Source organism: Tamandua tetradactyla, chromosome 2, assembly GCF_023851605.1.
Source record: "Tamandua tetradactyla isolate mTamTet1 chromosome 2, mTamTet1.pri, whole genome shotgun sequence".
Taxonomy (NCBI): domain Eukaryota; kingdom Metazoa; phylum Chordata; class Mammalia; order Pilosa; family Myrmecophagidae; genus Tamandua; species Tamandua tetradactyla.
Genome location: NC_135328.1, coordinates 132,988,913 through 133,015,001, shown reverse-complemented (window position 1 = coordinate 133,015,001; position 26,089 = coordinate 132,988,913). Strand labels below are relative to the sequence as shown.

The window sequence follows — 26,089 nt, the reverse complement described above, 5'->3', positions numbered from 1 at the left end:
GCCTGTCAGGGAGGTGTGGATATCACACCCATGCAGGGGGGAAACTGAGGCACGAGTCCCAGTCCTTGCAGCTGACTTGGGATTGGAGTCTGAACTGTTGTGTTCTGGGCCGTGGGTCTCTGAGGGCTGGGGGAGGCTTCTCAGCCACTCTGGGCTGGCTTGGCAGAGCCCCTCCTTTGCTTGGGCAGTGACTTGCCACTTTTCAGAGTAGGTTGTCACTTACATTTCTGGAGGGCATAGAGCACCCAGCATTGGCCTGAGTGCATTTCTGGATCATCATAATTGCTTGTAGAATTAGGCTGGGCCATCACAACTTCTGGATGAGGAAAGGCAGAGCACGCTGAAACCCACCTAGCAAGGTGGGGAAACTGAGGCACACGGTGGGCTTTGATTGCTTGCTGTCTGGCCTAGAGCCGACCCCCTTAGGCATCTGTTGGTGTCCTGAAGGTTGAGGACGTAGCCATCCCTGTTTCTGGTGCCCTGTCCCCAGATGAGGAAGATTGCCGAGCTCTGGTCAGCTTACAGGCAGGTCCCCACAGGAGAGGGCTGGGGCAGGTGGGAGCTGGATGGGACCCAAGGAGGGCAGTGCCAGAGTGAGTAGGGCCAGGGCTAGGGGAGAAGCTGTGTCCCGTTACTGGAGGTCCCAGAGGCCAGCTGAGGGTCTGTGGGCGAGCATTCTGCCAGGTGCAGTGGGCAGAGGCCATTTTCTCTGGGGCCCGGCTGCAGGATGAGGCATGGGCAGAGGTGCCGTGCATTACCCTCTTCCTTTCACAAACCCATGCAGAGGCCTCTGTGGAGCTCTGGGACTTGGAGGCAGGGAAGGCCAAGGGGCAGGAGACCTGTCTTTGTTTGGGCTCCTGCTACACGGCCCCAGAAAGCTAAGTAAATACTTGGGGAGTTTGAGAGCTGATTGTTATTAAATAGCCATTATTAAAAATTAAAGTATATACATCTACAGACAAATAGAGTCTATCAGAAGCAAAGAGAATAGATGCCCCAAATGCGTCATTTCCTCATCAGGCCTCTGCTCACCAGCTCTTTTATCTGCACTGGATGCCCAGCCCCTCATCTGTGGGTCTCACATTGGCAGGATGTGGGGGGTTAATTGTCACCCCCACCCCCCACCCCGAAAGCTGCAGCTGGGCATTCACCCTTGGCTTTGGAGGGTGAGCTCAGGGTCCTCCAGGACCTGGACGAGGAGGGTGGAGTGAGGAAGAGATGCGGGCGCTGGCCTGCACTCACCCGTGGGCTCCAGCCCTTCTTACGGGGAAGCCCAAGAGTCAAGACTGACCCCCAGTGGACCTCTGACACCCAAGAGCCCCTTTTTGCTGCCCTCTCCCTGACGCTGTGGGACTCTAGGGCTTTTTCTTCTTCCTAGTCTTCCCCTGCCCCCACTGCTGGCAGGGACTCTGCTTCCTTGGGCCGCCCTGGGGCCCTTGGCCCCTTTCTTGTGGGGTGCACCCTGAGGCTGCCTTCTTGCTCTCCCCCGGGGGACTCGGCGATGATGGGCCGATGGCTTTACCTCCTACAGACCTTGTCTCAGTGGATTGTCAGTTCTGCCTGTGTCTTCCCTGCACTTTCTCACGCACAGCATCGGATGGAGTCAACCATTGTGATGTGGCCATTGCGGGGATTTAAAAATACATAAAATTGTGGGCTCCACATGCTCAGAGCCTTCCAACATCACCCCAAGTTACAGAAAGAAAACCGAGGCCTGAGGGTTCCTGTCATGGGCCCAGGGACCCTGGCTTACTTGTGGGCCCTTGGGCTGTGCATTGCTTGGGCACGGGTGGGGCAGGAAAGGGCAGAGGTCCTGGGTAAGCATGGGTGGCTTGGCAGGGCTGAGAACTCACCGCCAGCGTGGGCGTGCAGCTGTAGGGATGGGCGCATTCCCCTGGCCGCCCTCGCCCACCCCGAGCACAGCCACCCAGGGCTGCCTTTCTGGTCAAGAGGGGGCGGCCAGGCTGGGCCTCACCCACCACCTGGTGATGCCACGTCAGCCGTGGGCTTCGCTTCGGCCAGTGACCAGCAGCCCTCCCCCACCCCCAGGTTACTCTCTGGTGACCCACATCCCGGCCGGGGCCAGAGACATCCAGATCGTGGAGCGGAGGAAGTCGGCTGATGTCCTGGGTGCGTATGGGCCCTCGGCAGCCTCACAGGCTTGCGGTCTGGTGCGGGGCAGAGGAGGGGGCTGCTTGCGCCTGGAGGCCCCACAGGGCCTAGTGCTTGGGTGTGTCTGGGAGAGGGGGTGGTCTTAGGGAAGCAGAGTCCCCTCCCCTGTGTGAAGCACCTTGTGTCTGCTTGCCAGCAAAGAGGGTTGCGATGACAGGTAGTGAGATCCCCATCACTAGGAGAACTTGATACAGGCAGACACGATGGTTGTTCAGTGGGATCCCAGTCTACACCGGGTTCGGGGGTGAGACTTAGAGGTGAGAAGGTCAAGTTAGAGCTGCAAGGAACGAGACGGCCAGTCCGAGGTCATGAACAACTGAGGGAGGATTTGAACTCGGGCTGGGGCTTCACAAGCTGATATTCTTGGCGCCAGATTATCTCTGGTGGGAGTTGGACCTCTGTGTGTACGTGTGTGTGGGGGGGTATCTACCAACTTGAGGATTCTGGAGTTGTTACTTGCATAGTGGTCGAGGCAGTGAGGCCCCGCCTCATAGAGATGTCTGTGAAGCTGCCTTGGTGAGCCGTCAGGCCACGGCAGGCGGGTGCTCTGAGCTTGGCCCCATCCTGTCCCGTCCTGTCCCAGAAGCAGGTACCAGGCTATCCGCTGACTCTGGGCTGCGTAGGAAGCATTCTTAGCCGTAGAGGCAGCCCCCTATCCCCTGTGCTTTGCGCAGACACGGCTCTTTCCACCAGGCTCACCTCCCTGGTGCTGTGACACCCGCTGTTCTCACAGACCCAGATTAGGAGAAACGCTTTACTCAGTGCTCGAGCTCGAGCCTGGCCCCTTGGCTCTCCTGCCCCTGCCCCGACCCACCAGGCCAGCCCTTGACACAGGGCCTGGGGCCAGAGTGTCCAGCGACCCTGGGGGCCGTTCTGCTTGCCCACCAACCGTGGGGAGCTGCTCGGTGTCGCCAGGCCCCCGGGCTTCTGGCCAGGCCAGTTGCTTTTGTCGCTGGGTAAGCTGAGGAGGCTGGAAAGCAGCGTGTGCCCGAGCTGGCTCCAAAGTGCTCATTCTTGAAACCGATGTGTGGAAGCGCCAAGTGCTGCCTTGGAGCGCTGGGAAAGCTGCAGGGAGAAAGGTCATTACTGCCGCAAAGCAGATTTTGGAGTCTGGCCCCTGTTTTAACCCCTGAGGCTCACCCCGCCCCACTCTCAGAACTGGTACTTTATCCAGGTTATTTTTTGACGCTAACAGGCAAAGGGCATTTGTCCAGCCAGCACGGTCTGCCCATGGCTGTCAGAGAACAGAAACTCTTAGCTCTACGCCCCTCTGCTCATGTGGCAGCAGGAGCTTCGGGAGCTGACCCCTCTGCTCCCACGGGCCAGCTCCCGGGACCTGCCTTAAAGGCAGCCTTTGGAAGACAGGCTGCTCCCAAGTGCCAAGTCTGCCTCTGAGGTCCGGATGCCCTTGCCAGCCCCAGGGGAGCACAGCTCGCCCTGGGCAATCAGCTCTGGGCAGTTTTCCCAGCCCCCCAGGGGCAGCGGGCCAATGGACTGCCAGGAGTTTGCATACCTGCTCCTTTTTGCCTTGTGCTGTGGCCCGGGAGTGCCTGTACCCCTGAGACCTCCCAAGTGTCCCCCCCGGACCCTGCTGCACAGTGGGGGTGACTGAGACAGTGCCCTGGCCACCCTCTTGGGGTGGATGGAAGGGGAGAAGCTCAGACCAGCCGTGCCAGCTTTCTCAGTAAACGTCGTCACTCCCAGTGGGAGGATAGAGTTGGCCAGCGTAGGGTGATGCCCAGGCCGGACTGAGACTGTGGCAGAGCCAGGCTGGATCACCCAGCCCATACCTGGGAGACACCTGCCGCTCAGTGCCTGCCTCCCGGGCCGTGGGTTCCAGGTCCAGCCTGGTCCCTGGGGCGTGGCCTTGGCTCGACCCCTCCTAGCCCCTCGGCTGCTTCAGAGGCGGCCAGAATAACAGGACCAAACAGGCCCCCCGCCAGCTATTTTCAGTCGTCTAGACAAGTCCTTAGCTGTTTATTTTAGGCTGATAGGAACGTGCATTCGCATCTCCCGGCGCTCCCTGGTCGTGTTTGACATAGTGCTCCCGCTCCCCCGCCGTGCAGGACGCCTCCCTCTGCTCTCTGCTCGGGGTGTTTTGAGGAGGGTGTCGGGGGAAGGGGGGACAGGGTTGGCCGGAGTCCCCTGAGTGTGTGGCCGGCAGCCCCCACCCCCGCCTGGCCGGCTCACGTGACTGGAGCGCCCCTTCAGCCCTTGCAGACGAATCCGGCTACTACTTCTTCAACGGCAACTACAGAGTGGACAGCCCCAAGGACTTCCACATCGCTGGCACCGTGGTCAAGTACCGGCGGCCCATGGACGTCTACGAGACGGGCATTGAGTACATCGTGGCGCAGGGACCCACCACCCAAGGACTGAACGTCATGGTGCGTTCCCGGGGGCTCCGGGGGGCTTCACTCACCCACTCAGTGACGCACCCGTTTGTTCGCTCGCAAAGTCGCTGCCTCGTTCATTCACCCAGTTCTAAGTCCATTCAAGGAGTCCCTCATTTCTTCATTAGTCCATTCGTTCATTCACCTGACCACTCACTTGCATAATCGTTCATTCGTCCGTTCATCCAGGATGCGGCCAGCACCTCTGGTACACAGGCATAGCAGGGAGAGGGTACTGTGGTGGAGTTTCCGAGTCCCCCTTAGTTTCCTGCCCACCCCCTGGTACCGTGGTGTTTCTGGCAGGGCCTCAGTGCTAGGGGCCCAGGACAGTGCTGGTGGCCCCTGGTCCCCTGCCTCTGGGCAGGCCTGACCCCCTTGGACACTGCCTCCTCCAAGAAAGCTGGGACCCTTTGTGCCCAGATGCCTCGAGTGTCCCGCCATGGCTTGTGCCTAGGAACAAATGTCAGAGTGGCTTTAGGGGCTTGCCACTGAGGTCTGGGCACGTCCAGATGAGTTCTCTGGGGGCCTGTGCCTTTCTAAGATGCCAAGGCCGAGGAAGTATGGCAGGGGAAAGCGTTCAACCAGGGTTTGATGTCACCAGGCCACCATGGCAGATGCAAGTGTTTTCGCTTTACAGGTGAAGAGACTTGGGCAAGAAGCTGGCATGATGCTATGGCACTGTAGGTGACGGGTCTGCCCAAGGCTGGGGCCAGCCGTCCGTTGGACTCCCAGATTGAGCTGTGAGGCAGCTGCTACAGGGACCTTTGCCCACCCCATGGGGGGCTCTGGAGTTGAAGTGTAGCCCGCCAAAGTTATTGCAACATGAAGCCGTGGGCTGAGCCTTTATACCCTGGCAGTGACCTGTCATCGGATGCAGATTGCCCCTTGGGCTTTGTGCCCTCTCCGTAGGCCTAGGCACGTGCGTCCTCTTGCCTGGACCGACTTGTCCACAGCCCAATCTCTACCATCCAGGCTCCAAACCACCAGCCAGGCCACGTCCCACTGCCCCCAAGTTGGTACAGAGCGTGACACTGGGCCACTTTGCTTTCCTTACAATATGGATGGCCACAGGCGCTGGCTGAAGCCCCCTGGGAGAATTTTCCTTTATTTTCCGGGCCCCCGGAATGGGCTGTAGTGAAGCGCCAGTCCATTTCAGCTTGCACCCCTAAGTGAAGTTGACCAGGCTCTGAATCAAGCTGGTCCATTTCATCCCCCCTCCCTGTATCGCGAGGGTTCCCCCACAGGGCAGCCATGGGCTACTGGAGAGATGCTGGTGCGAGTCTTGGATGACGTGGCAGTTTTGTGCATGTGCCGATGCAGCTTTCTTGTGCCCTCTGGCTCTGGGCGTGCCTAATCTGGGACTTAACATTTCCATTTTATCATGGAGTGACCGTATGACCCAGGTCATTACAATTAACTCTGGCTGCACGGGTGACCGATGACCTGTGGTTAAAAGTTCCATCTCCAGCGGAGCCGGTGGTGCCAGGAGGGCTTTTCAGATGATGCTTAGTTCTTTGCTGCAGATGCCCCGGCCTGGCTCCAGAGCCCTAGCAGTGTACTGTGATGTCTCCTGTGGCCTGTAACAGGTAGCTCTGTGGTTGTGGGGTCTGGGAGGTCATCTGGCCCAAGGGGCATGGCCGCGTGTGCCACTGCCTGGAGCTGCTCCAGAGCCCATCCTACTCAGGGTCCATTCAAAGCTGGTGGCCTTCATGTCACCTGGGACATGGAATCGACCAGAATTCTTCCTCGTGGCGGGCATGTTGGGGTGGGGGCAGAGATCCGAGGTGCAGTCATTTACCCTTCTCTTCCAAGAGGAGGTCCCGTCATTCCCTAGACTAGTGGGCTCTGGAGCTTTCCTTTGGGTGGGGGACTGCTGGAGTCACAGGATCTGTGGTCCCATGGATGGCCACGTCTCACCACGTCCTCAGCGTCCGGACTGCTTCCCGCATGTCGGGTCCGGTTACCATGGCACCATCGGTGTGGAGGATGATGTCGCCCCGTGGGACGGTCCAGCCCATGTAGTGAATTATGAGAGGGTGGAGGGAGAGTTCCTAAGGCTCTCAGTCAGAAGTTTTAGGCACACTATTGTACAGCCCATGGGGATTCAAATTGCTTCTGGACCTCCTTTAAAGAGGTCCAGAAACCTATTTGCCTGTTTGATGGCTGTGTACCGTCAGCCTGCGACAGATCAGTCTGCGCCAGGAAAGACCCCATTTCTACCCCAAAGCTGCGCCTGCAGACCCTGGGGTCCCTGTCTGGGTGAGCTAGTCCTCTCGTCTTGGTTTTGTAAGGAGTCATACTGCTGAATTAAACGACGCGGCTGACCCCCTGAGCGCATTAGCGCCAGTCTGTTTCCTCCAGGACGTGATATTAGCTCTGATTCACTCTCTGGATGGGTTTGTGGGGGGTGGGGGGTGGAGGGGGTGCAGAGATCAGGTTCAGGGGCTACCCCTTACCTTTTCCCACTTGACAGCTCTCACCTCACAGGCCAAGGGGCCAAAGTGGGGGTTCTACCACCTCCCACCCAGACCCTGGTTCCGAAAGTCACAGTGTTTGTCCATTTCTCCAGTGTGCAGTCAGCCAAGCAAACGGCTGTCGGCCCTTTGGGGAAGACCCAGCAGGGATTGTTATTATATGCATGTGCGGTGGGGCCTTCCCGGGGGAATCAGCCTTCCCTTCATTTAATGGATCCTGGGTCTGAAAACAGGTTCGGATGTGGGACTTTGGCACAAGGCTGTGCATTTCATGGGGCAGCTGGCCTCCACTCTCTTGTCATCCACTCTCAATTTCGTCTGATTCTGTAGATTGAGCAGTGCCTGTTCTGGGCACATCTACCTTGCCCCTCAGGTGCTTTGTCCTGTTACAGAGGTGCAGAGGCCTCTGGGGGCTTCCCTAGGGATGTGGGGCCTGAGGACAGTGGCTGGCCCTACCTTGCCCCAAAGGTTCTGTTGCCCCCACTGCCATGGGGAGTCCCACTCTGTCATGGCATCTCCTGCCGTCAGCCTGGTCTACAGAGGACGTGCACTGCTCTTCCAAGTGCCCTTCTAAACGACACCAGTGAATAGTGTACACTCTACGCCCACCCATAGAAAAGTTTACCGCAGAAGTTTCCAGCCTTTTCATCTCTGTTCCATCGGCTGCCACGGCTCACCCTTCACTTGGAGTTGGCCGTCGCATTCTCCAGTCTTCCAAGACCCATCTGAGTGGCGTGTGAGCCCTGGGTTCTTCCAAGGTTCCTGCCCAGGGACTAAATGCTTTATCCCAGGAGGGTCTCCCACGGGACAGCCTCTCCCTCCTGCAGGCGCCAGCGTCCCCTGCTCTCCTGGCTTCTGCCAGGTCCCACTGGCTGGACCCCTAGTTCCCTGTCAGGGTTAGTACGCCACTCGCCCTGAGTCTGGAGAGGCCAGGGGAGGCCTGGGGTGGGGGGCCAAGTGGCCTTGCGAGTCAGAGGTCTCTGCAGCCTGGAACAGACGGATGGGGCACGGTCTCAGACCAGGGGCTTCAGGGCATCTGAGATGCTGAGTTTGTCACGCCAGTTGACTCAGCTCTCCACACCCTGTGTTCCGGGGTCTCCTTCTTCCCAGCTGGGACCTGTCCCTGTTTCTCTGATACTTCGTGGTTCAGTCCTATGCCAGAGTCTCTGCCTCTTCTGCCCTCAGGCTGCAGGGCACAAGTGTTTCGTTACTGTTACCGGTTACCACCCTCTGGCTTTATCACCTGACTCCCTTCCAGGGAGTGGAGGACTCGGCTGGGGGCTCCGTGCGCACCCGTGGGGGCTTCCCATTGCACACGGCTGGGGGTGACCCTGCCCCCAATCCCAGTTGAAAGTCTGCTTCCCAGGGCCATGCCTGCCACCAGCCGCTTTGGGTCGCTGGCTCTCACTCCTTCGGCATCTGGGGAAGGAAGAGTTTCTGGGATAGGCTCAGAAATGACCCTCACTGGGGGGCGGGAAGTGGGCTGGGGCAAGGGGAGAAGCTGGGCTGTGATGCTGTCTCAACAGGGGTCTCGGCACCCCCGCCCAGGGGTGGCCCCTCCGGGTTGTCCTGAAGTGAGGCAGGGGTCTGGGCTTTGTAGTCCCACCTCGGCCAGCCGCAGTGGAGGGGGTGGGGAGTGGCAGCAGCGCGGCCTGACAAGGGGGAGTGGCAGCATTTAGAGTGGCCGACACGCGGTGGTAGTAAAGAGAAGCTTGGCTTGACCCCTTTTGGAAAGTTTCCCGCCTCCTGTGTCCCCCTTTTGCCTGCACCCAGGATGGGCCCCTCTCTGGCCCTCTGGCGGTGTGGACGTGGGTATGGCTGGGGCTTGGCAGCCTCCTCTGGTCTGGGGCAAGGCCTCGGTGGGGAGCCCACTGCAGGTGCCTCTCCCGGCAGCTCAGGAGCCTGCAGGGGCTCCCAGGGGATGAACCCAGCCTCCGCCTGGGCAGGGGTGCGGAGGGGTGTGTGGGGCCTGGACCGCAGTGAGGCCTTGGGCCAGGGGTTGCACTTCTTCTCCCTCCCCAGGTGTGGAACCAGAACGGCAGGAGCCCCTCTATCACCTTTGAGTACACGCTCCTGCAGCCGCATGCCCACCCCATCCCGCCCGTCTTCTACACCTTCTCCGAGCCGGCCTCCGAGAGCACCGAGAGCCAGGAGCTGGACGGGGCCAGGCTGCTGGGCTTCGTCCAGCACAATGGCTCCCTCTACGGCCAGGCCTCCTCGGAGCGGCTGGGCCTGGACCACGGGCTGTTTGGTCCCCCTGGCTCCCGAACTAAGCTGGGGCTGAGCCAGGGCCGGGAAACCAACGACGTGTGTGAGCAGGCTGGCAGCGGGCTCTGCAAGGGACCGCCCAGGGGCAAGGCCTTCCGAGGTAACTGGGAGGAGGGGTGCTGGGGGGGCTCCCTAAGGAGAGGGGCCTCGGACCACCTTGTGCTTGCAGCAGAGGTCCCTCGGGGCGGGACTAGGGTGGGTGCTTTATCTGCAGCTGGCTTTGGGCCGGGACTTCACCTCTGCCCGCTTTACGTTTATTCCTGGGTGCAGATGCAGTGATCCCCATTTGACGGGGGGGGTGGGGGGACTGAGGCTTAGAAGAGAAAGTGACTTACCCAGGTCACACGGTCCGCTGTGGAGTCCCTACTCGGGCTCACTGAGTGGCTGCGACAGAGAGAAAAGGGGGCGCTTGCGGGCTTCAAGGCTAGTGGAGAGACAGACAGACAGACAGCATAACAGGATATGGCAAGAGCCCAGGCAGGGGAAGAACAAGGAACCAAGGGGCCCAGGGAGGGCTCCTGCACAGATGGAGGGGTTTGACGTTTCAGGCGGGGTGAGAGTGTGTGGCAGACAAGACAGCAGGACGGGGTGAGAGTGTGTGGCAGGCAGGGGCAGTGGAGACCCAGGTAGGTGAACACAGGTTTTCCTTGCTCCTGGGAACAGCAGGACACAGAGGGCTTGGGGGAGGAGGGGCTGGAGAATAGCCCAGACTTCAGACGAATGCCCTACGTGCATGTGGGGGCAAACTTCTGAGGCCCTCGGCGTCCTTATGTAGAAGGACTTTCTGAGGTCGACCAGAATCCCCTTTACAAGAGCTGTCCGGCCTGCCCTGGATGCTTGTGCAATCCACTCGGTGACCTCGGCCAACTCCTGTCCTTTCAGGGAGCAGAAACCTGCCTCTCGGGCGCTGGCAGCTCAGCTCCCTTGGGGTCCAGTCCCACTGGTCCCCTGGGGCTGAGTCTCCTCTCTCACTCTGTAGGTGGCAACACCACGGGGACAGCTCTCGCGGGGGACAAGGATGCCCAGGAGGCAGATGCCCGCTTCACCTTTCCCTCGGCCAATGCCATTTCCGACCAGCTCCCCAGCGCGGGATCTGACTCGAAGGAGCACCCCGTTAATGAGACTGGGAACAGCATCTTTGCACAGGGTGTCCCAAGGAGCACCCCAGCTGACAGTTTCTATGTGGACTACGAGGAGAAGGAAGGGGTCGGCCCCCACCTGCTCAACGGCTCCTTCCTGGAGCTGAGCAGCGACCGGCTCGCCAACACCTCCTCCGAGACCCTGTCCCCCAATGCCAGCCTGCCCACCTTAGCCGGGAACAGGACGCAAAAGGCCAGGTAGGAGGCGACCCCCCATGCCTGGCCCTCGTCCAGGGTCCTCTGCAGTGTGGGAGAGGCCAAGGCCCGTATGGCAAAGGGGGCCTCCCCACGTGGGTCCGGCCGGGGACCTTAGAGGTGGGTAGGAGCCAACATTGTCAGTGTCCCCAGAGTCACCCTCAAGGACCTCAGTGGGGGTCAGAGCCTGCGGGGGGAGCCCCTGAACCCAGCGCCCGTGTCTCAGAGCCAAGGCTAGGTGGAGAAAGCTGATGTTTCTGAACACAGGTTGTGAGCATAACTCCATCAGCAGGGAGACATTTGGTCCTCACGGCCATCCTGTGTGTTAGGGACAGGACCTGGAGGCCCAGAGCAGGTGAGCGATGGAGCCTGAGGGTTTAGTGTCCCTGGGTTCTACGTCCAGCAGCTCCCTTGGATCCACAGCTCTGATGCTGCAGGCAATTCCCGAGCCGGGGGTGGCTCAGCACCCACCTTCACTGCAGGCCCGAGAGAGGAGTGTGGAAGGACCCAGATGGCTACTTAACCAGGACCAGACCCTGGAATCAGGGATCAGGAACAAGGTCTCCTGCTGTCTGGGTCAGCCCTGCCTCTGGGATGGGCCGTCAGACACCCTACGTGGGGTCAGGCCCCAAAGCCAAGGCCACGGCCACGGCCACAGATGACTGGGCAGCCACCAGGACAGGAGACCCTCTGGGTTTGGAGCTGACTGGGGGTGGGGTGGCCCAGGCCTGCCACTGTCCCTGATGGAAGACAATCCCCAGTGAAGCCTCTTGGGCCGGGGGCGGCCACCCCCTCCAAGAAGGGGCTGCAGAAGCTGCTTTCCCCAGAAGCCCACTGGGCAGTGAGGCTGATTTAAATGGGCTGAGCCAAACTCAGCTGCAAATGGTGGTGGGTGAGCAGTGGAGGCAGGAAGGGACTTTTCACTTTGAAGACCCACCCAAACCCGTTGACTCTCAACACCAAAATGGATTGAAGTTGGGACAGGGCCAGAGTGGGGACGTGAGGTGGGTGTCCTCCAGGAGCTTGGGGCTCTGGTGGGTGACGCAGGCTCTGCTCTTGCGGTGATGTGGTTTTGGGTGACACTTTCACCCTCCCCCGCCAGGGGCCAAAAACAGCAGCACCCCCTCCCCGGTGAGCTTGGATCCGGAACTCGCTTCGCTCCCCTCCTCTCTTCCCTTTGCTCGTTCGGTTTTCCGGGGTGTCACTCACAGGAGGTGTGGGGTCTAGTAGGGCCACGGGCCTGGAGTAGCTCTGAGTCGGCAGAAGTGGGTGAACTGGGAGGTCTGAGTCTTCCAGGGGCCCACTGTGATACCTGCATCCTAAGAGTGTTCCAGGGCGGGGCTGGGGGGTGGCTGCTGTGTGGGACTCTGGGGCTGGAAGGGGGTACGAGGTCTGCTTTGAGGGTATAGGGGTCTCAGTGCCAGGGGAGGCTCATGGGAAATGAGGATGGAGGGCGAGCCCAGCCCTGGTAGCTTCAGTGGGCGGTTAGCTGTGGGCCTCGTGTGGGTTTCACCTCCCCTGGCTGCGGCGGGGATTGAATTTTATCCTGCACGTGAAGCACATGGCGAGGACTTGAGAAATAGACCCATGTTAATAAACTGAACCCCCAGGTCGGGGAGGGCCCCTTCCGGAATGAACGACCCTGGGGGGTGAACAAGGCCTGCTGTCCTTGTCTGCCGAAGAGGCCCCACCGCCCCACCTGGCTCATGGCGTGGAAAATTCCGGCAGCCTTGTGAAGCAGAGGACTGGACACCAGGGGCCTGTCTCAGCTGTGTGTCCAGGCGTGTGAAGCTGGATGCACCTCTAACCCCCCTGGGCAGCAGCTTCTCCATCTCTAAAGTGAGGGACTTGTCCAAGGACGCCGAGGGGCCACCAGCTCAGAGAGGCAGGGGGTCCGCATCACGGCCTGGGCTGGACACAAGGCTTTGGGGCCCTAAGCCAAAGGTCTCTCCTGTCCCCCTTCCAGGTGAATCTCACCTGTCCCCTCTTCCAGGTGAATGTCACCTGCCCCCCCCATTTCTAGGTGAATCTCACCTGTCCCCCCTTCCAGGTGTATGTCACCTGCCTCCCTTCCAGGTGAATCTCACCCCATGCTGCTCAGTCCCATGAACAGAGTGGATTTCTGAGCCTGTGTATGTGGGGGGGGGGGGGTGCTTCGGCCCCTGGTGAGTCCCTGATTAGGGGAGGTGAAGCAGCTCCCCTGACTAGGCCACCCCCCGAGGGTGCCACCCACAGCACCAAAGACAGGCTGGGGAAAGGAAGGGCCAGGGAGGCTGCCGGGGAGTCCACCAGGCCAAAATAGCCACGTCTCCGCCGTGTTGTCCAAACACAGGAAGTCGTGTCTGCTCGCAGAGAAATCAAAGGGGCAGCCCAGAAAGGAAAGCCTATTTTTATCTCAGAAAAGCTTCAAACAGTCAGGGGCAGGACTAAAGCCAGCAGACCCACACTCTGGGAAATCATGCCTGCGCTCGGAGATGTGCCCCCTCGGAAGCCTGGGGTGGGAGAGAGGGAGAAAAGGACGCTTTCTGGTTCGCGTCTCCACAAAGCCTGTCATCTCAGATGTCTCGGGCCTGGGGCCTGTGTAAGCCCGGGCCCCCCAGGTGGCTGGGCAGAGACCCCACCTGACCTGCAGGTAGGGCCCCCCAGGAGGCTGGGCAGAGACCCCACCTGACCTGCAGGTAGGAGCGGCCGGCACGGCAGGGTCCTTCCTCCAGGTGGAGGCCAGAGAAGGTGCTTCGGCCGCTTCCCAGGCGTTGTGCTTTCAGAGCTGAGCACCAGGTGTGGCATCGTCGTGCAAACGCACACAGGGCTCTTCGAACTGAGTTGAGAGCACTGCGTGGGGAACTGCCCCCATAAATACCTTTTTGGGCTTAAAATCCCAAGGGTTATTTTGAGCCAGGCCTGTGCTCTCCGGGTGGAGTGCAGGGCGGGTGTGCATCACGGGATAAAGGCAGCGGAGCTTCTCCCTGGCTGGAGTGGCAACACTGGCCGCATCTTTTCATCCACCTCCTTTTGTTGTTGGGGAGAATTTGAAGCTGATGGCAGGCAGGGTGGGGAGCCTTTAGGGGTTGGCCTCCCAGGCTCTCCTGCCCCCCACAGGCTTTACCTGCCCGAGCTGGGGAGACGCACCAGTTAAGGCTCTGTGTGTTCCCAGATCCTTTATCCTGAAATGACCGAATCTCAGAATACTGCGCCCCATTTCAGTTTTTTTTTCTTTTAAGGCTCCCAGTTCTTTAATCTGGGGGACAGATGTCCCCCTAAACCCACACTTTCCCCATGGAGGGAAAAGCCCTGGCGTCAGAGCTGCCTCCTCCTTCCTTCCTTCCCCAGCCCCTCCCCACCCCACAAGCTGGACCGGGGAGGAGGTGATTTTGGGGCTCAGCCATGGCCCCCTCCACCCGTCACTGCCCTCTGCCCTGTGACCCAGATACCAAGCTCAGAGCCAACCCCAGGAGCGTCTCCCTTCTCAGCGTTCAAGGGTCACGAGACCCCCACCCCACCCCCACCTTCAGGAAGGTGAGAAGCCATCTGGCTGGAAGGGCCCTTGGAGAACTTCAAGTTTCAATGCCCCATTTGACAGATGGGGAAACTGAGGTGGAGGGGAGTGATTTGCCCAACGTCACACAGTACTTTGGTGCCAAGTGGAGATTTAAAGCGAAGCTTCCCAGATCCTTGAAAAGGACTCTGTTCCAATGAGCTTGTGCTCTACTTCTAACCTCGCTGTAGGAACCAGGGGTGAAAATATACACATGTATATATAATACATATAATATCTTTAAGAAATAGATATACATCGCTAGGTGTGGGTTTCCAGAGCTTTCCAGATTCAACAGCCTTGTGTCTGCCCCTTCCCTTGCTCACTATCAGCCCTGTCACCTACAGCGTTTCGCCTGGGGCCCTCTCAGTTTTAAAGCTTCCTCTTATGTTTAGGAAAGAGGATGGGGGTGGTGGCCACAGCGAGTGTTGGATGGACCTTGGAGAGACCTATAGAGCAGCCGGTGGTCACGGCCTCCCTAGGCCTCTGTCTCTCTCCTCCTTATACCCCCCTCATCAGGGAATTCATTACTAAGGCCCATGCTGGGAGATTTCCTGGGGCAAGTTTCAAAGTTCTTCCTGGAAGTGGGAGCCTCTTGGAAATGTAAGCCAATCCAAGCAAAATGGAGGAGCATTATCTGACCTACTTCTGAGACTCCAGAAGCCCAGAAGTCAGCTCAATCCCCCCAAATCAACTCCCCAGCCAACCCATGACCGTGTATTTATCCCGGGATCAACACAAAAGCCTTTTAGAATAGGCATCTGTAACCCAGCTTCAATACTTTCCCTCCCTTGCCGTCCACAGAAGTGAAATAAAGTCCCAAGGAATGGGCCCGTGGGGTTGCCCAGGTGCAGGCACAGAGAAGGGTGCAGGCACAGAGAAAGGGTGCAGGCACAGAGAAGGGGTGCAGACACAGAGAAGGGGTACAGGCACAGAGAAGGGTGCAGGTACAGAGAAGGGTGCAGGCACAGAGAAGGGGTGCAGGTACAGAGAAAGGGTGCAGGCACAGAGAAGGGGTGCAGGCACAGAGAAGGGGTGCAGGCACAGAGAAGGATGCAGGCACAGAGAAGGGGTGCAGGCACAGAGAAGGGTGCAGGCACAGAGAAGGGTGCACAGAGAAGGGGTGCAGGTACAGAGAAAGGGTGCAGTCACAGAGAAGGGGTGCAGGCACAGAGAAGGGTGCAAGCACAGAGAAGGGGTGCAGGTAAAGAGAAGTGTGCAGGCACAGAGAAGGGGTGCAGGTACAGAGAAAGGGTGCAGGTACAGAGAAAGGGTGCAGGCACAGAGAAGGGGTGCAGTCACAGAGAAGGGGTGCAGGTACAGAGAAAGGGTGCAGGCACAGAGAAGGGGTGCAAGCACAGAGAAGGGGTGCAGGTAAAGAGAAGGGTGCAGGCACAGAGAAGAGGTGCAGGCACAGAGAAGAGGTGCAGGCACAGAGAAGGGGTGTAGGCACAGAGAAGGGTGCAGGCACAGAGAAGGGTGCAGGCACAGAGAAGGGGTGCAGGTACAGAGAAAGGGTGCAGGCACAGAGAAGGGGTGCAGGTACAGAGAAAGGGTGCAGTCACAGAGAAGGGGTGCAGGCACAGAGAAGGGTGCAAGCACAGAGAAGGGATGCAGGTAAAGAGAAGTGTGCCCCCTTGGGCCCAGGGGGGCTGTACTTGGGGCCATGCAGCCACCTGTAGTGTCCAGCTTTAAAATGCAGATGGAAGCCTGAGAGATCTGCTAGGCCATCTCCCCTTCCCTGGCTTGGGGTGGGGTGGGGGTTTCTCAGGACCCAAGCCGGGTGGGCCCTGTCTGTGTGGGCTGCCACTGGAGCAGAAAACCCCAAGCCGTGAGAGTTGTGGCTCCTGCTGCCACTTGCTGTGTCCCAAACGAGCCTATCCATGAGACTTGGGGACCGGGCCTGGGCACACATCAGCTCCAAGGAGAAAGTGTCCCAGCAGTCGCTGAACGGGGGCTGCCTGGGTCCTGCCCAAGAATAATAAGCTGGTCATTGGCCGGAGACCACAGGGGCCTGAAGTGAGGGTGGAGGTTCCGCTCCCCTCTTCTGCAGCTGAGCTGTGTCATTTTGATCAGCGGAGACTAAATGGCTAGTTTCCCCATTCAAGCGGAATCCCAGCTGAGAGAGGCCGCAGGACAGAATTCTGGCACATTCTCTGCACGGAAGATGCTTTCTTAGGGCGGAAAAGGGATCTGCTAGCAAGAAGCCTGCATGTGTGCAGGGAGCATGTAAGACGTTGGGGAGCCCCACACTCTGACCCCCTGGTAGAGAAGGAGACACCACAGCTTTAGTGCCCGGAGTGCTTGTTCGGGTCCTTGTGATGGAAAAGTGCCAACCTCAGGTCAGTCCTGAGATGCCTCTGCGTGTGGGGGCTTGGACCCTTGGACCAGTTCTCTGCTTTCGGTGGTGGCTGCTTGGGCCCCGACAGGTGGGAGTGACACCCAGGGCCCAGGACAGGTGTGTCACTAAAGCAAACCCAGCTGCCCCCCATCGATGAGCAACACTGACAGTGGCCTGCCCGAGCCCCGGGGCAGTCCCCGCGGTTCTCACGCCCTCTCTGCTTGACCTCGTTTGCAGGATCCGGCCCAAGGCCCGCAAGCAAGGTGTGAGCCCAGCAGACATGTACCGGTGGAAACTCTCATCCCACGAGCCCTGCAGTGCCACCTGCACAACAGGTATGGGGCTGCCCTTGGCCATGCCTGCTGAGCCCAGCTGTCCTGAGGAGGGGAGCCCCGGTGGCCCGCAGGGAGCCTGTCCAGAGGTTTCCTCACCTGGGGGGCAGTAGGTAGGACCAAGGGGGCTGGGTGTCAGACAGAGGCACTCTGTGCTCGTGATCAGATCCGGAACCCCTGGGGATTACGCAGCCCCACCCGCAATACTCCCTCATTTACCATCATTCATCTCTTGTTCTTATCAGAGCAAGACTTTTCCTACCTTTGGTTGAAGAGCAAAAAAATCTCGGGGGGTGGGGATTTAACTTTTGTTTACAGCAAATACAGAAGGGGAAATGGACCCCTGGCCTAGGGAATTGGGCAAATTCTGGGCCCTTCCAGCAGGGCAGGGGTTTGGAGGGGAGCAGAAAGCTCCGACCCCCAGGGTGCTGGGACAGACGGATGCTTGTGCCCAGCGAGCAGCGAGCTGGGGTTTGAAGCTGCCGCCACACTTCTTTCTCTAGGTCAGCTTCTTTCTCTGGCTCCCCACCCCTAGGTGTGCTGGGGTCAGTTTCTGGCCCGGAGTCAGGTCCCGGGGCTTTGGTGGTGGGAAACTTGTGGGGAGGCCCTGGTGCCAGCTCTGAGCTTGGCTGTTATCTGCATTTGGGGCTCCTTGCTTGCACTGGGGATGAGACGCAGGGCCGCCACTCCCCGGCTTTGTCGCCCCAGCTGCAACCCTGGCAGCCAGCTTGGGAGAGGGGTCACGGCAGGAGCTGGGAGGGGCAGTGCAGGGCTCTGAGCAGAACCAAGTCTCTTGCTCACGTCCTGCTCGCGCTGGCCCATCTTCTCTTGAATGAGTCTCTACAGGGGGGCGTAGGACACACTCGGGGCACCTCTCCGCATTCCCAGGGGAAAGGCAACCTTTGGGGGTGCGTGGGTGGGGATTTGAGCACATGAATCCTACTGTCTGGCTTCCCACCTGCTGTGGCGGCAGGCTGCAGATTGCTGAACTGGGATGTGTGCTTAGCTAACAGGTCATTGTGGGGGTCGACCACAAACAGGAAGGGAGCCTTTGGGGTACAAGCTCCAAATGTGGACACTGTTGCTTGGCTTGTGGAGAGGCTGCAGCGCAGAGCCTGCCCAGGAGAAGGAGGGTGCTTGCCTGGGAAGTGAATCTTGGCACCGGCTACAGGGCAGAGCTGATATGACCCTGGGATGGTGGCCCGAGTCTCCTGGCAGACCCGGCTGTGGGCCTGTCTTGAATTGAGAGCCCCTCAGTCCTCCATGTGCCCCTGGACCCTGGGCTCCCGACCCACAGTGCTGGGACTGCCCAAAGCATGTGCTCAGAGCCCACCCGACCCAGCCCAACCAACATGCTGGCTGGGGAGGCGACATTGCTGGGATGCCTCAGTTTGCCAGGCTGCTGTGTCAAGTGTCACACCCCAGACGGTTTAAATGACCATCATCATCTCACAGTCCTGGAGGCTGCAGACCTGATAGCAGGGTACCGGCCAGGCCAGGCTTCCTCCGTGGGGTCCATGGTACTCTGGTGCCTGGCGCCTCTTGCCCGCACCCCTGCCCTGGCGCCTCTTGCCCGGCACCCCTGCCCTGGCGCCTCTTGCCCGCACCCCTGCCCTGGCGCTTCTTGCCCGCACCCCTGCCCTGGCGCCTCTTGCCCGGCACCCCTGCCCTGGCGCCTCTTGCCCGCACCCCTGCCCTGGCACCTGGTGTGCTCTCCTTGTGCCAGCTCTTCCGGTGTCTGCAGATTTCCGGCTTCGAGCTCCCGTGGGCTCTCCCACTCCTGGCTTCTGGTGTTTTCTCTTCATGGATTATGGATTTAGACCCACCGTGGTTCAGTTGAGCCACGTTTCAACTGCAAAGAGCATCTCCAAAAGGGCCCGCTTATGTCACACGCACACCCACACCCACATAAACGTGAATCCAGAAGGATGCGCCTTTTACTAGGGTGAGAGATCCACGTACCACAAGCGCCTCTGGAGCAAGATGGCCATGGAGGTGAGAGGCCCGGCTCCAGGTGCCAGAGAGGACACAGGGCCTTCTTTCAGCACCCAAAGAGTGGCCAGGCAGGAGAGGACCTGGTCTGTCCCATGCGGCCCAATGTGTGAAGTGGGACAAAAAATGAAGGACAGAAAGAAGACGGATCCAGCCCTGGCCAGAGGGAGATATGACCTCTAGATAAAGCTGTCCAGGAGCCCCACGAGGCCCCCGAGAAAGAGGGTGGGCCCCTGTCATGGCAGGAGGCAGTGGGGACGTCGGAGGAGTGCTGCAGCAGACAAAACCAGGCTGTCCTGGGCATGGTGCCCTCCCGGCACCGCGGAGGCCAAGTGCCTGCGAGATCCCATTTTCCAGGGTCCTGAGTCTGGGGGCGGGATAGGTCGTACACCTGCCATGGCATGCGGGGTCTGTGCTGACGCCCAGCACAGTGTCATCGGCGCCCCGCCAAGAACCTGTGCAAACGGCTGTCAGAGCTGCCTGGATCTGCGGCTCTAGGAGGGGTCTTTGTTTTCCTTTTTTAAGACATTCTTTTTGAGCAGTAGATATACAGGTACATTAGTCTGACCCTCAGCGTGGCTCTCAAGCGTTGATTTACAAACCATTCTGTAGCCCCTGTGGGGACCTGGAGGTGTTTTCTCCTCTGTCTTGTCCCGGGCACCCTGCTGCTCAGCTCTGTTTAAAGGAGCTGCCTGGACTCAAGAGGCTGGAAGATCGCTGCCTGCGAGGCTGGAGTTCCGACCATTGGTGCTGCCACTCTGATGCCACCCTGGGAAGGGGAGCCTTGGGGTACCCACTTTGGAGAAGAGCAAGCCAAGACTCACTGAGCCTGGTGGGGTGCTTGCTCACGTCACATCACCCAGGGGAGACTGAGCTTGGGTTTTAGTCCCAGGCCATCTTGACAAAGACCTGCCACCTGTCCCCTGTGCCACGAGGAGGAGCAGAGGGAAAACCTGGTGTTGGTGAGTGTCCGGGATCTCGAACCTCAGATCTCCTAGGCCCAGAGCTGAGGCCTGGAACATTCCGACTGGACCTAGCTAGGAAGGTCAGCGCTCCCCTTAGAGGAGGGTAAAGATTACACAGCCCAAAGCACTGGCAGGACAGGAACCAACTGCAGCCTGGCTCTGCCTTTATGAAAAAAAAAAGAAAAGCAAAACCTGTGCCGGCTGCTTGCAGGCTGCTTCCTTCTGTCCAGGGTTGGATCTTGGAAAGGCAGGACCTCACTGGCCTTCAGACACGTGCTGCGGGGAATTGGGTGGGAGATCGAGGTGTCTGGGAACTGGCCACCCCAGCAAGAGCATTTCATTCCATGATCTCCATCATCCAGAAGGCTGGGCCTCTCTCTCCTTCTCACTTGCACACTCTCATGCATCACCTGTTACCTGCACATGTGCATGCATACACACACACGCACACCAGCAAAACCTAACCCTACCCAGGGGCAAAGCATTTACCAATGCTCGCAGCTCTCCGTGAGTTGTCCTGGTCTCTTGGCCCCTGTTCATGTTTGGGTTGTGTGCCAGCCTGGTGCCAGGACAAGGGTGCAGGGATGAGGACAGGGGAGTAGAAAGTGGAGGCGAGGTCAAGGAATTAACAATATAAGACGAGGGCTGCCCTTTATATACAACGGTGAGATTTAGAGTCCTAAGGAGTACAGAAAGGTGCACACACCAAAACGTCAAAGAAAGTTCAAGGGGACATTGGAGAATGATTGGGCCATGCCCTGGGCAGGCAGGGAGGGCTGAATACCTGATATGGCATCTGGGGAGGCTGGCAAGGATGAGGGTGGTGAGGTTTTATATCTACCCAACCATCCACCCTTCCTTCCTTCCATCTGTCCATTCATCCACCCATCTGTCCATTCATCCACCCTTCCTTCCTTCCATCTGTCCAACCATCCACCTTCCTTCCTTCCATCTGTCCATTCATCCACCTTCCTTCCTTCCATCTGTCCAACCATCCACCTTCCTTCCTTCCATCTGTCCATTCATCCACCTTCCTTCCTTCCATCTGTCCATTCATCCACCTTCCTTCCTTCCATCTGTCCATTCATCCACCCATCCATCCATTCATTTAATTTCTTTTGTGCAGTCACTCACAAGAGATTCATTGATCTGAGAACTGAAAGCACGCTTTGTGCAGCAGGTTTTAACTTCTAGAGTCTCAGGTTCCTTGAAAGGTGAGAAAGGTGCTAAATTGCCATCACACACACACACACACACACATCCAGCCTTCCGCACACAGCCACACATGCAGCTGCACGCACACGCACACGCGCACACACACACACACACACACACACACACAAATCCACAGACGCACATAGTCACTTGTCAGGAGAGATGTGGGTCCTGTATTGAGAACTTCTCCTTTCCATGTCGTCTGTTTCTTGTTTTATGGATGGGGAAACTAAGACTGAGAAAGCAGAGGCCTTGCCCAAGTCCACACACTCGGTGGCAGGGTGGGGGGATCTACTGGAGGGGTCTTTGACGGTATCCCTGAGGCCCAGCCCCAAGAGAAGACGTGTCTGTGAAGCTGCCTGTGGGCTGACCAGGAGAGGGCAGGCGTCAGTCCACCTGGCCGAGGACTGGCAGTGCCCTCACCGTCCCATGAATCGGGCTCTCCGCTTCTGGAGGACCACTGGACTGCCCTGGCGAGTGGCTGGCGGGCGCTCAACTTGGCTTGTTCACAACTGCATGTCCGTCTTCTTCTTCTCCTGGAAGTGCAGCTTCAGTCCATTCCTGGGGCCTGGGCGCCCTGGCATGCCGTCTCCTCGCTCTGACCCATGACCCTGCTCGTGCCTGGCAGGGTGTAGATGCCCCCTGAGCAGCTGCTGAGGGCTGTCTCTGCCCCTGGGCGGGCTACTTTAATTTATTCATGGCTCAGGTTCGGTGGTGAATGGCGTGGGTACCCAGCCGGGGCTGGGTGCAGCGAGGGCAGGGTCTGGGGTGTGGGCGGGCAGGCCAGACCCACGGAGCTACCCTTCCTGAGCCTTCCCAACAGAGAGCGGGTTGGCTCCTGCCGCCATCCTCCATGGGTAGACCAGGAAGCCACCTCCCAAGGCCCCAGGTGGCCTACAGCCTCTCCCCTCTCCCACACACAGGGGTCATGTCGGCCTATGCCATGTGTGTCCGCTACGACGGCATCGAGGTGGACGACGCCTTCTGTGATGCCCTCACCCGGCCCGAGCCAGTCCACGAGTTCTGCGCTGGGAGGGAGTGCCAGCCCAGGTACCCGCCACCAGCATCCTGCAGGCTGGGGGACGGCGCAGGGCTCTGCTCTGCTTCCGCCTGGCCAGCAGCCAGACCCACGTCCTGCTCCGTCACATCCCGACCCAGCATGGTCCTCTCCGCACTTGCCCCTCGGCAGGATAACCTGTCCCCAGACATAGATTACTGAGCATACAGTAGGTGCTCAATAGATGCTCATCACTGAAGATTTAGAAATATTCTTGAAGGTAGCGATACTTTAGGGGCACCCTTGCCTCCCCACCCCCAGCTCACTTGGTATGTCTAGAATTTTTCTTGGCATGGGCAGGCACCGGGAATCGAGCCCGGGTCTCCGGCATGGCAGGCAAGAACTCTGCCACTGAGCCACCGTTGCACCGCCCTGTCTAGAATTTTTATGAAGAGATCTACTGGCATTCCCGCCCCAGGGTGCCTACCCTTGTAGACCCCATCAGACGGGTTCCCGAAATACATCCTCTTCACAGTCCTCATCATGGTGGGGGCAAACGCTCTGTGAGCCCACTACAGCTGCTGCCCCTGGTTTCCAAACAGGAAAGTGGGCCACTCCTGACCCGAGCACGGCTGAGCTCACTCTTTGCCTCTGGCCTTCCAGTCTCATTCATTAGCCCAGGCAGCTTAGGCCAAGCCGAAATGAGAGGTCTCCCCGTGGCATGTTGGGGTTCTGCTCCAGAAGTTGACCTTATGTTCATTTCCACCACGGTTGAGAGTCAGGCCCTGATTCTGGGTCAGGGAGGGGAAGATGTGAGCCAGCAGGGGAGGAAGGGCTCTGGGCCTGGACTGGGAGTGGGGGAAGGGGAGGAGGGCACTCCAGAACGGGACAGTGTTAGTGGAGGGTCAAGAGGGGATTCGGGCTCCCCTGATGTGGCTGGAGCACATGGCATGAGATTCAGAGGTAAGAAGAGATTAGTGGAGGTGAAAAAAGGTAGAGTGGGTGGAAGAGGTGAGAGGAGAAGAGGGGAGGTGGTGGGGGAGGTGGGGGAGGTGGGGGAGATGGCAGAGGTGGAGGAGGTGGGGGAGGTGGGGGAGATGGGGGAGATAGAGGAGGTGGGGGAGGTGGGGCAGGTGGGAGAGGTGGGGGAAGCATGGGAGATAGAGGAGGTGGTGGAGGTGGGAGAGGAGGTGGGGGGTGGGGGTGGAGGTGGAGGAGGAGGTGGGGGGTGGGGGAGGTGGAGGTGGTGGAGGTGGAGGTGGAGGTGGGGGAGGTGGAGAGGGAGGTGGGGGAGGTGGAAGAGGTGGGGGAAGCATGGGAGATAGAGGAGGTGGGGGGGGTGGAGGAGGAAGTGGGGGAGGTGGGGGAGGAGGAGGAGGAAGTGGGGGAGGTGGGGAAGGTGGGGGGGATGTGGAAGAGATGGAGGAGGTGGAAGAGATGGAGGAGGTGGGGGAGGTGGGGGGAGGTGGGGGGCAAGTGGGGGGGAGGTGGGAAAGGAGGGAGAGGTGGGGGAGGAGCTGGTGGAGGTGGGTAGGTGGAGGAGGAGGAGGTGTGGGTGTTACAGGCTCCTGGGGCAGGTCAGCGCACACTCAGAGCTCCACCGTCCTGGTGGGACTCCCAGAAGAGCACTGGGTGGTGGGGACTCCCTCGGCGGACCTCACTGCCTTCTGCCTGGCTTCCCCTTGTGATTGGGTGTCCTGGGTGGAGCGGGAGGCCATGCTGTCTGGGGTGAGGGCGGTGTGGGGTCGGGCCTGGGAAGCTGAAAGTACCCGCCCCCGAGGCAGGTGGGAGACCAGCAGCTGGAGCGAGTGCTCGCGCACGTGCGGCGAGGGCGTCCAGTTCCGCATCGTGCGCTGCTGGAAGATGCTGTCGCCCGGCTTCGACAGCTCCGTGTACAGCGACCTGTGCGAGGCGGCCGCGGCCGCGCGGCCCGAGGAGCGCAAGACCTGCCGCAACCCGGCCTGCGGGCCCCAGTGGGAGATGTCGGAGTGGTCGGAGGTGCGGGCGCGTGCGGGGGCGCGTGCGGGCAGCCTGGGGCGGGGCTTCCCGTCCGCGCCCGGGAGAGAGGGCCCATCTGTATTGGGGGGACAGCTGTGACCCCCCCATGTCCTTTCAGTGCACAGCCAAGTGTGGGGAGCAGAGTGTGGTGACCAGGGATATCCGCTGCTCGGAGGACGAGAAGTTGTGCGACCCCAACACCAGGCCCGTGGGGGAGAAGAACTGCACGGGGCCCCCCTGCGACCGCCAGTGGACCGTGTCCGAATGGGGACCGGTGAGGGCAGGTCCCGGAGAGGCGTCCTGAGGCTCCAGGAGAGTGGGCCTTGGGCCTCAGTTTCCCCATCTGTCAGGGTCAAGGACATAGGGAAGAACCCCCCAACTGGTCTTTCTCCCCATTGTTACTGGAATCAAAACTTTTATCCAAGATCAGGTGGCTGACACCCTGGTCCTGTTTATAAGCCCTCTGTACCTCTGTCTCTCTGTGTCCCTCTTTCCTTCTCTACCTCTGTCATGTGGAAGAGGGACACTGGGATGCTAGCCGGGTCCCCTCTGGCTGGGGGGTTCACAGACCGCTCCTTTGCAGCTGCCTTTCTTCCCCTGGGTGTTTGTCACCAAGCGTGCGTTATTTTTGTGATTAGAAAAGAAACTGTGATTTCAAAAGCGGTTACCATAGCAACCACGCCCCCACACTGCCTGGGGAGCCCTCCTTCTCCCCTGGAAGCAGTGCCGGGGTGGGGGTGGGGGTGGGGGTCTGGGCGGAGCGGACGTCCCTCTGACCCCACGCCCTCCCCACCGCAGTGCAGTGGGAGCTGTGGGCAAGGCCGCATGATCAGACACGTGTACTGCAAGACCAAAGACGGCAGGGTGGTCCCCGAGTCCCAGTGCCAGCTGGGGAGCAAGCCGCTGGCCATCCACCCCTGCGGGGACAAGAACTGCCCTGCCCACTGGCTGGCCCAGGACTGGGAGCGGGTGAGTGCCCCCGCTCTGACCAGGTGGCCAGAGACCAAACTGGCCGAAATGGTAAAAAGGCTAGAAGAGAAGCCTGAATCACCAGTTGTGAAGGCTCAGTTCATTCAAGATTCATCTGATACAGACGAAGCCAAAAGGGTAGGGAAAGCCCTCGGAACCTGCCCAGTCTAAAATGAGGCGGATGCTCAGAGATGCCACAGCCCTGCCCGGACCCCTCCCCACCCCCAGGCCTCCGGGAAGCCAGGGCGGGGCTGGTGGAGGGGCAGCAGCTCCTGGCCTGCAGCCCTGGCTGTGAGGACTCTCTGTCCCCGCTGACCTGTCGTCTCACCAAGTTGTCATTTCAGCCAAATCCCTTTCCACTGGTTATTCCAGGCAGGTCACAAGGAATTAAAACTATAGCAGGCACAGCTTTTTTCTGCTAAGCTGCTTTTGATGGTTAGCGACCAGGGTTTGCTGAGGGTGTGTGCTGGTCGAGCTGCTGATCCCTCTGTCCCCTGCCACAGTGTAACACCACCTGTGGGAGGGGTGTGAAGACGCGGCTGGTCCTGTGCATGGAGCTGGCCAACGGGAAGCCGCAGATACGCAGTGGGTCCGAGTGTGGGCTGGCCAAGAAACCCCTCGAGGAGAGCACGTGCTTTGAGAGGCCCTGCTTCAAGTGGTACACCAGTCCTTGGTCAGAGGTGAGTGTGCCCGTCAGCCCCCCTGAGGCTGCTCCAGTTCAGACCTGAGCTCTGATCCCACTCTTGGGCCTCCTGTCCTCCCTCAAATGCCTCAAATGTCCCCTGTCTCAGCTTTCGTTGAGGTTGTCCTCCCTTGGAAAGCTTTGCAACTCTGCCAAGTAGCCTGGCCACCACCTCCATGAGGCCTTCCCTGATTTCACCTTGGGTTGCCCCAATCCCCCCACCCCCACCCTGGGCCACTTGAACACGTGTGCTCACTAGAACCTGTGCCTGGCACCCACCAAGGGGCAGATGGAGGCCAGGTGGGACCTGGGTGCTCTGGGCTGAGTCTGACATGGCCCAGGTCCCTGCAGCACAGTGGAGGCAAGAACATAGCTTTCAGGGATACAGTGGGGTGGCTGAGTGTAGCACGGGATGCCGACAG

At 59.6% G+C, this 26,089-nt stretch overlaps 1 protein-coding gene across 1 annotated transcript in view; it reads left to right on the top strand.

Moving 5' to 3' along the window:
* The window catches only part of ADAMTSL2 (ADAMTS like 2), a 35,254-nt gene that overhangs the window by 5,451 nt on the left and 3,714 nt on the right, over positions 1 to 26,089 (top strand). Inside the window, 10 exon segments of the mRNA XM_077149062.1 lie at positions 2,050 to 2,130; positions 4,384 to 4,559; positions 9,062 to 9,407; positions 10,287 to 10,644; positions 16,755 to 16,852; positions 21,945 to 22,071; positions 23,803 to 24,016; positions 24,135 to 24,290; positions 24,815 to 24,985; positions 25,489 to 25,665. Of these exon segments, the coding sequence (XP_077005177.1) occupies positions 2,050 to 2,130; positions 4,384 to 4,559; positions 9,062 to 9,407; positions 10,287 to 10,644; positions 16,755 to 16,852; positions 21,945 to 22,071; positions 23,803 to 24,016; positions 24,135 to 24,290; positions 24,815 to 24,985; positions 25,489 to 25,665 (1,904 nt within the window).